Here is a 10,119-nt window from a genome sequence, read left to right on the forward strand (position 1 = left end):
GGGCTTTGTTTTTGTTTTTCTAAATCTAAATTCAGCCAGCCTTCGTTAGCATGCCAATGGCTTCAGAGAAAGGTTCAAAACAAGGAGCGATTACTGCAGAGTCGCATGGACAGATAAGCCCCGCTCGAACAAACACTCACAAAGACGGCCAAGCAGCCTTTCAAGTAAACACAAACAAGTCCATAATAATCATCTAAGAATCCAAACATTAAAACACCCATTCAAAAACACACTGTAAGCTCATGTAACACTGCCATGTGTACACTGATAGACCTGCTCCGATACTTTCATCTGCAGTATCCTCTCAAGGACTGACACATCACCACAGTTAAACACACAGCGTCACGGAACACTTCGCTTCCCTGGCCTTGTTTATTTACTGGAGGCTTCCTGGCTCGGCGAGTGAGGATATATGTTTCAAACGGACAGGATGCGAGGTGAAGAGAGGACGGGCATCACACAGACAAGAGCAACTGAACGCTTGCCACTAAATTCCCTCAAAAAACATCAGACGCACACAACAGCTTGCCTTTGGCGAACAAACAAGCAGAGGGATTTCAGAGACATTAAAAGATGCAAAAGATTAAAGGGTTACTTCTTAGAACACTAAATCCTCGTTATATTGTAACTCCATGGTAACCAACAAATGAGGTTCTGTGATAACATTCTGCAAACAACAACAATGGGAAAATGTTATATGAAATATTAAACCTAGCAGGTACCGTATATTACGAAGCTTGAGGGATTTATAACATTTTTAACTGACAGTCAGACTCACACACTGGCAGGTCGCAAAGACATCCTGAAAACATATGCTACCACTCATTCTCAGAAGTCCTGCCAAGCAGGCCAAAGCTAAGTACAAACATGGGGTCTCTCCAAAGCATGAAAGGATTAAAATCTCTCTGATGTTCTACCATCTCTTCCTGTTTTCATTTGATAAGGTCAGAAACACAATATCTTGTCAATATCCTGAAATGCACAGGGCCCATAAGCAGGTAAATTGCCTGAAGTGTGCATAATACTCCTGATACAGTAACTCTCACAGACCACAATGTGTGTCAGCAAAGCCAGTGAAAGGAAAATGAACTTTTGACACAGCCAAATTGTGCTGTACCAAAAAAAGACATTCCTAAATATAGGCCAAGTCTCATTACACTGGGGGGGGGGGGGGTGCTGTGGGTCTGCCTACACTCAGATTGGGATGGCTGACCCTCAGTAGGCGAAATGCTTTGCCAACCAAACCAGCAAGGCCCTGAAGAGAGGGGCAGGCATTGGTTGGCTTTTGCCGAGCTTGTCACATCTGGATGAATAGAGCGGCGTGTGCCCTTTCAGACACACGTGGGACAGACTACCCCCCCCCCTCTCTTCTCCCCCCCCCCCCCCCCCCCACATCTCCCTCAACAGTGTTACTGGGGACAGGCTGCTCTCCAACCGCATTCCTCTTATTGTTATTTTAATGAGCTTTTAGAAGGAAATGCCACACACACACACACACACAGGGAGTGGGGGGACACATGCACACAAATGCAAAGGCCCACACGGGTGGACACACACACACACACACATTCATAGACAGAGATGAGCACATATATGAATACACAACACACACACGTTTGCTCAACTCAATGGGGACAGTGTGAGGCCGGGCATGGCCTAAAGCAACCACACGTGAGTTGAGAGGTCTGGTGACTCCCAGGGACTGAGCAGAGGCACGAGGTTAGATGACACATTAATGAGAAGAGCATAGAGACAGGTGAGAGCTGTGGGAGAGAGAGGGAGGGAGGGGAGAGACCTAAAGGGAGGGGAGAGAGAGAAGCAAGCAATCAGAAATAGTGAGAAAAGGGGAAATAGGGGGAGAGAGAGAAAGAGAGGGAGGGAGAGAAAGAGAGGGAGGGAGAGAAAGAGAGGGAGGGAGAGAAAGAGAGAGATGTGGGAACATCTTTGAGAGGAATGCTCCCTACTCTATCTCTCACTGCATAGCCACCCTCACTGAAATCAATAAATAGAACACCATACAAAACACTACCTCCCAAAAACAAAACATGTGATGTCTCTGGTCAACTATACCCAACCATAATGTAGAACCAATGGAACGTCTCACGACAGTTCACACAGTTCCGTTTGGTTCAGATGAATACTATTGCTTGCTGAGTTGTGCCTCAACCACTGCCAGGGCATTGTGTATTGTTGAGAGTGTGGTGCGTTCTCAATCAGCCAGCACTATGTTAGAAGTGGCTTGATGCTTTTGATCATGTTCACCCTTTTGTTTTGTTGCTCCCCCCCCCCCGTGATTTCTTTAAAGGAGAGGAAGTTATGGGAACCAGACAGGAAACTCTTCATTTACCGGATGAAGAAGAGGAAGAAACCGACGAAGCTCTGGCTAATGTTACATGACAATATCAATCTGACTGTGGGATGTATCACAAAGACAATATAGTTCTTCGCTGTGTCACAACATATTATCTCCAGATCTGGGAACCAGTATCAGAACTGATTTTTTTCTCCAAACATCTTCAGCTCTCTAAACTCAGTTAGTCATAAACCTTCACTGGCTGGTCAAACAGGAGTGAAAAATCGCTTTGTTGATGGCTTCTGAAAAGCAGATGTCTGGAGAAGTGCACCCGGGATAATTAGGGCCTAAGGGCAAGTGTTTCCAGTAAAACAGACAGCTTTGCCAGCACCAAAAGAAAATGGGCACCAACATGTGAAATTCCAGCCTCTGAACACCCCAACTAAAACTGGATACAGTCCCCAATCCCTGTTGAGCATTTCAAAGCAATCCAAATTCCATAAAACCTCCAGGACCTAGCGTTCTTTTTTTCCTCACCCATTCCATATCAAAAGGAATTTTTGCATACCCTGCTTCTGTTTTATACACTTTTGTTTCTCTACAGTTGCATCATCCATTTTTTTTTCATTTTCTGTTTTTCCCCCATCTATCCCTAGATGGTATTATGGCATAACTCTTCTCTCACCACAGTAGACGATTAATCATCGCCTCTCAGACCTTCCATTTGATTTAATGTGAGAGACCTGCTTTCCTGAGTTAAGACTTCAACAGCTACTCCACACTCTTCTCAAATGACTGCAAAAAACAATGGGCAGCGTCTGCTTAGTGCATCGCCTTTGGTTAAAATGAGATTTATTTAATTTACTCACAAGCCCTTGCTCCAATTCTGCTAATATGGCCAACCAATTTTGCCTTTATTTGTTTGTAAATGCATGTCGCCATGCTGTCCATTTTTACAACGGTCAATAGAACATGATGTCATGCGTGGAATCAGGTATATTCCAAGCCCCAAGGCACTTTTTCCATTGCATAGTGCCTTCCGGACATTTTAAATCCTTGGTAGCAGGGATTAAAACGGTTCAAAGAACAAAAACGTAACCGAAAACAGGAACAAAGCCAACTTCACTCAGTCCGGAGTGAAACCGCTATTTTCAATTTTAGATACTGATTAGTAAAGCTATTTATTGTTCCGATTAACCTTTCTTTGAATATTATTCAAAAGTCCATAGGCTTTTAAAGGCTCCTGCCCACAGAGATTTAAGCTTTAAGGCTGTGTGTGGGGGGGGGCACCAGCCATAAATCAATTTATAAAGACAATGTCATTTTTAAAGGAACGTTATTAAAGGTTACCATTTAGAGAGGCCTTGGAACACTGGAACAGGAACGGAAAAATAATGTTTTTGCTCAGAATGAACCAAAATGAAAATCATTCTGTTTTCAGTCCCTGCTTGGTAAATCCAAATACTATTGGTCTGATTATGTATTTTTAAGATACTAAAATGTGTGAAAGCTCAATATCTTCCTTCCTTGAGGGAACCTTCTAGTTTACACTTATACAGTGACCTGCTCCCTAATGATAGTTCCCAAAGCACCCAAAGGTCACCATTTCAATTTGAACACTGGAAATACTTCAGCCCCATGTTAGTGGCAAGTTCTTGGGACAAACAGAGACACCCCTGTGAACATGTTAAACACAGACTGTCATTTCAATGGACATTTCCAGAAGCGTGGAACCGCTCTTGGACAACTCAGCGCCACCTTGCTATTACTACTCAGCATATGGGATTATTTTGTCTGTTTGAATTTGCATTTCTAATAGCTAGTCTTGAGTCAGCTTCATCCAAGAGACCCTCCCTCCAGATCACCAACTGCTTGTGTACGGTTAACAATGTCAGCTTCTGACGTTCCACAGCTAGACAGAAAAACCAGAGACTGCATTTGGCATGTGAGCTGCTTCTTTTGTATCATCTAAAAAATGCTGGAATGGTGACACACGCTTTAACCAAAGATGGAGAAAGCAGCCACTTCTACAATCACTACTGAAGTCTCTAACGTACATCCCCCCATCAAACACACATACAGACAGACACACACACTCACACATACACTCCCCACCCCCTCCCTCACAGTAACAGCTTAATCTGACCCCCTCCTGTAACGGCTCACATACCTCATTAAGGCGGCAGCCCATTGTCAGAGGAGGGGGAAGCTGACGCACATATTCGCCACATCCAATTTGAATATGCAATGCACCAAACAGAGATATAATCACACAAATCTCAATCGGAAAATTGGAACATTTTCATTGCAAATATACAAGATTGGAACTTGACCACAGGTATCTCTGTAGCCAAATTTTTGACATTGTTGTGGGAAGTGTCTCAGTATGTGAGATTACTTTGGCAATGGTGCTATTGTTTTGAATCTGCAAGAAGTGTGTGTGTGTGTGTGTGTGTGTGTGTGTGTGTGTGTGTGTGTGTGTGTGTGTGTGTGTGTGTGTGTGTGAGAGAGGAGAGAGAGCGCAAGAGAGAGAAAGAGAGAATGAGAAGGAACGTTCTTATGGCTACCCCCCTCCTTGTCGCAGGTCTTTCATGTCTGCACAGAGACAACAGGCACGGAGGCTCTGGGTTCCCTGGGGTTCACCGGCTCCCCCCACCCCCCACCGCTCCGCGGAAACAAAGCCTTCCCAGTTGCTGGGCTGACCCAGTAACCTGGCTAGCAGCCTGGGGGTATAGAGTACCACTCGGAGGCTCCCGGGGCCCGTGCCCCCAGCGCACAGTCCGGCGTTTGTGTACAGAGCAAAGTCACTTTCCTCAATGCAATCGGCTCTTGCTGGGGATTAGACCGGCTCCTTTTAGACAGGCCCAATTATGTGTTAAATGTACGCTAGGCTAGCTGGCAGTGACAGGGAGGAGGCTACAGCTGAACGTGCTAATCCGTTTAGACACAGGCATCTTTCTCTGCAGTCGTCTCAGAGGAATGTTTTCTGCCCCCCCCTCTCTTTCTTAACTCGCACTACCTAGTCATATGGACTGGCAAGTGTCCACACACTGCTCCAGCCAAAAGTCAAATAAAATGTCAATCTTTGTGTAGAAACATGGAAAAATTAATGATATAAAAAAAGATTGCACAAGGAAAATCACAAAGGAAAATTGCAAGAGTAATGCATGGCCTGTTGATGACAGCCACACTGCTTGCTTATTTCGCGCACACTTCCATGCTGCTCCGTTCTTGTAGTAAATAGATAGATAGATAGATAGATAGATAGATAGATAAATAGATAGATAGATAGATAGATACTTTATTGATCCCCAGGGCTGCAATCCTTAAGGGTGGTGTCACTTGATGCAACTGTCACCCCTATTTAGCCGTGTGATTCAAGACATCATGAAAAATTGAAACGGCACTGCTCAAAATCTTTCCCGAGTGCATGTATGGCTCAACAATCATGACTAATTAAAACATTTCATCTCTAGAGCCCTATGTCTGGAAGGGATGAGCAAAAACACATTCATCTTACCCCCTGGTTCCCCTTGAAGCAAATTGCTGGCTGATTTGGTAAGGATCCCTGGAGACAGAAAGAGAATACAGAAACACAGTTTATCACCATAGCCCTGGACTGCACAGGTGAGAAGCAATATTGATTTCTAAACAGAGTAACTGATTTCATTGCTGAACACATGGCAGAACAAAGACATTACTGATGTGATGAACACATACAACATATGAACATATGAAATATGTGATAAAGACATAGGCTAATGCGTGGAAGTTTTCCCTTTGGCCCATCCTCCATGATAATTACAGCTTTATGCCATTTGTTTGCCCATGGGAGGCCAGAATGACCACAACCAGTATTTATTTAGCCAGAACCTGCAGTGAAAACCATGCCTGCCTATTAGTCGTGTCTCAGAGCAACGGCAGTTTCACATTTCTGGCTTGGGCTGAGGTGAGTGTGCTCCGTGGTATCAGTAATGTGTGTGGACCGGACTGAGAGAAACACTAGTTCTCACTGGACTCTTCTGTATGCACGTGTGTCACTGGACTCCACAGACCAAGGCTGCGTTTCTCTGCTAATCTTCTGTGGAATGCATCTTATTAATAATACATCTCGCACTTGCGAAACCTTACTTAAGTCAATCAAATGTGTGTTTAGTGTGTGAGTGTGTGTGTTGTGTGTGTGTGTGTGTGTCTTTAAAATGGGGGATGGGAGGTAGAAGGAGAGACTGGAAGACTGTCAAGGGAAATGCCTCATCACTCACAAAAAAGCTTTCAGCGTCCTAATGCCTGTTCTCTTTTTTTCCTGTTGATTTCTCATCAGAAAGAGAAAGGATGGTGTAGGCCTAGTTAAAAGCGGAATTAAATGTCCTCTATGGACTCAGCACACAGGACTGCATTCTCCAGATTAGCAGATCTTAAAGCTGTTCATAATATAATTTAAGCAGAATATATTATTACAATGCATATCTATATAAAAATGTCATTGTCCGGCTACCAACCGACAGTGTAGGATTAAAAGGTATGTGGCAGTATCTACAGGTTACAGCTGTAGCCATAGCCAACAGCCTTGTTTAGCCTATCTATTATAGATGCTTCAGGAAGAGGCACAATGTTGCTCTTCCGATTAGTCTTTGCTCTATTAAGCTCAATGCCTTATTAAGAGACAGGTTGTTTGTTTTCATTTAGTAGGATTACAGGATAAACATGGGTTTTCACTATGTGTCTATTCAGTGAGCTGAAAGACTAAAAGCTTCACAGAGGTTAAGTGAGAACAAGCCTGGAGTTGACTACATGGTTTACAAACAGTTAATGGAGTAGCCTGGACTGTCCTATCCATGGACAACTGCATTTGATTAGCCTGTATATGATTTAAGCCTTGGAGCACATTCAGTTTGAAAAGAAATGCAGTTCATTCAGAACCATTTTCATCAAAACTGAGTGTCAATTTTCCCAAGACTTTTCATTTAGTTTAGTATGTGCATATGTAACACCTTCAGGAGTAGCCTGGGCTACTGTCACTTGGCTATCAGTAGGCCTAACACCCCGTCACTTCAAAATTGAGGAAGTTGCGATAGCTAACCTACTGATTGGATCAAACTACACATTTATCACACAGCATGTCAGGCCAATGAGCATAGAGTTGGAAAGAGTTTCGTTTCGTAATGTTTACAAAGGAAAACGCAAAAAGCACAACAAACAACGCAAACAACAAACTACCCTATGTGACAACTCAGCAACACTGAAGTTAGGCTATTTGTGAAACTGAACAGTCACTCCGGATTCCAGAGTAAATCAATCCGAAAATAATTTTTGTCGACAAATGGGATTATGGTTTGCAGTATTTATAAAGGCTAGTTGGCAAAAGTAGATTAACTTAAACGACCCGCCGCCAATACGCAATCACAAACTGCGCAGGATTGCCTTGATGATCTTCATTACCCTTTACATAATCATAAACTAATTGTGTTGTTAAAGGGAAGATTACGGTATAGCCTAGGAATACTGAGATTAAACTTTACCGAGTAGCCTATAATTTCTCGACAAATGGTATCATTCATTGGAATTATGAAATAACCTAGGCGATAGCAGGCAATGAAACAGTTTGGTCAACCTGTCATGAATAGCCTAATAGTTTCATTCAAGTGAATATCAACGCGTGGCTTACTGCATAAACGGTGGACTATTTCAGATCAAATAGTGAGTTGCTCTGATAAATAGCCTAATCAATTCAAACAAATCTATAGGCTAGACTGCACGTTTGTATTTCGATAAGACGGATACTCTACTACTTTACATTGTATAGGCTACGAAATAATACATTGTGGTAAAATACATTCACAGGATTGCTTCAAACCTTGAGCCCCTCTCAGACCGTATGATCCCTTTACCACGATTTGCACAAGTCGATGCGACAATAAAAAGGTAGACTTAACACCTCAATTTTGCTTATAAGTAAAATATAAGAATCTCCTCGTTTGTTTATCCTGAATTCTCAAAACATGCCAGGCTATCAGACAGCGTAAAGTTATACGTGGGCTGGAATTCAGTAGGCTAAAGTTAAAACCGAATGTAATGAAACAAAACAGTTTGACTTAAAAGACTATTTAACTTGCTTGATCAAATGCTACAAAACAGTAATGTATTTCTAAGAAGTCATAAAAAAGAGAGGGGTCTGGTGTTCCATTCTTATGAGGGACTTGCCATCATGAAAGATGAGTAAAGAGATTCACGTCGCCAACTGCTCTACCTCAGCCTTTTAATGCAGACCGAATACATTTCCAGTCATTAAAAGGCTACTAACATGCACATTGTGGACACTTTCTGAAGTTGTCGCAACTTTTTTTCACTCAATTGTGGCACACTTTTTTAAGACCAACCTCGGGCGTTAATATAAAACAATCACTACCACCAGCGAAAGCTTTAAACGTAAAAAAATTAAAAGCATTACCTTGAGATTTTGGTAGGCTTCCAGTGTTCTAATGGCAGTGTCGGTTAGTTTGACGTGATAAATAGTCTTATTGGGAATGTTTTTGTTATTTTTTCCACAGGAGAGTCCATACCGATGCTCCTGTCTCAGTGCTGCCATGTCTAGAACTGAGCTGAACTGGCGACATTCTCATTGAAACGTCACAGGGGTCTGGGCGGAGATAACTCTCACACGTCACACACACACACACACACACACCACACACACGCGAGCACGCACACACGCACGCGCGCACGCGCACACACACACACACACACACACAGACAAACACATAATAAATATTACTCTCCCTTATCCCCATGTTACCACAGTTGCATTGACATGGATTGAATGTGTAAACATACCCAATTATGCCCAATTAAGTTCCTGTAATGTCATCCTTCTGAGTAGACATAAAGGTCTATGATCAGAATTTTATATTTACAGTAGGCTAGGCCTACTCCACTCTCATTAATATTTTCATATATTTATTTTATTTTAATATAACATTGTTATATCTGTACTGTAGTGGAAAACAGTTATGGGTGATATACATTGTAATGGTCCTAAAATTACATTTAACTTTTGATCAGCTACTCAGCTTCATGGAGGAGAGGGCCTATTGTGGGGCTACTGTCATGTGTCATTGCTGACTCTTTTATCTGCACCATTTGTTTCTATCCCTAATTTTGTGCTTTTCCACAGGAGAAGTTAATTGGGAACAAGAAATAGTCAAATGTATGCATTGTTATGTCTTGATTGATTCATTTTGATGGTCTCACTGGAACAATTGTCTTATAAACAATGACTCCCATTTGGTGATAACTAAAACGGGGTATTTAAGGGAAGTGGCCAGAAGGCTTGTTGAGTCATTCTGTTGCCAGATCTCCCACACCATTAGGTGTGTAGCCATCATCCTGTGAGCCAGGTATGTTCATTCTCTGATTGTCTATATGATTTCTCATGTATTCCTTTAGTCTATTTTGTAACTTCAAATTCTTAATTTTAAAGGATACAAGGATACAAGGAAGTTTTTTGTCACATGCATATAGTAAGAAATGCAGTGAAATTATGTCTGGTGTCAGCCTATTTGTGCATTTATGGGGGGGGGGGGGGGGGGTAAAAAGTGCAGTAGAAGAGGGGTTTAGTAGATTAAGTGGCAAGGGCTGCATAAGAAAGGTGGGGGAGGATTGGGATTGGGGGGGGGGGCACCAACTAGGAGCACCCAAGAGCAACAGGGGCAAGGAAAAACTCCCTTACTAAGGAAGAAACCTTGGGCAGATCCACGGCTCAAGGGGCTAACCCAACTGCCAGGGGTCTTGGTGTGTGTGTTGGGGGGATGACAAGGGAGATGGGATAG

The 10,119-nt window shown here is 42.7% G+C and overlaps 1 protein-coding gene across 1 annotated transcript in view; it reads right to left on the reverse strand.

Moving 5' to 3' along the window:
• LOC143099314 (RNA polymerase II elongation factor ELL2) overlaps positions 1–8,879 on the reverse strand; it is a 35,720-nt gene extending 26,841 nt beyond the window's left edge. The window contains exons 1-2 of the mRNA XM_076262394.1: positions 8,742–8,879; positions 5,814–5,861 (exon numbers count right to left, since the gene is read on the reverse strand). Of these exons, the coding sequence (XP_076118509.1) occupies positions 5,814–5,861; positions 8,742–8,879 (186 nt within the window). The remainder of the gene's footprint in view (positions 1–5,813; positions 5,862–8,741) is intronic.
• Positions 8,880–10,119: the final 1,240 nt, after the last annotated feature.

This window comes from Alosa pseudoharengus, unplaced genomic scaffold (genome assembly GCF_046254945.1).
Source record: "Alosa pseudoharengus isolate Yale_2024_CS ecotype anadromous, Long Island Sound unplaced genomic scaffold, YU_APseudo_1.1 YU_APseudo_1.1_scf_10, whole genome shotgun sequence".
NCBI classification, from domain to species: domain Eukaryota; kingdom Metazoa; phylum Chordata; class Actinopteri; order Clupeiformes; family Clupeidae; genus Alosa; species Alosa pseudoharengus.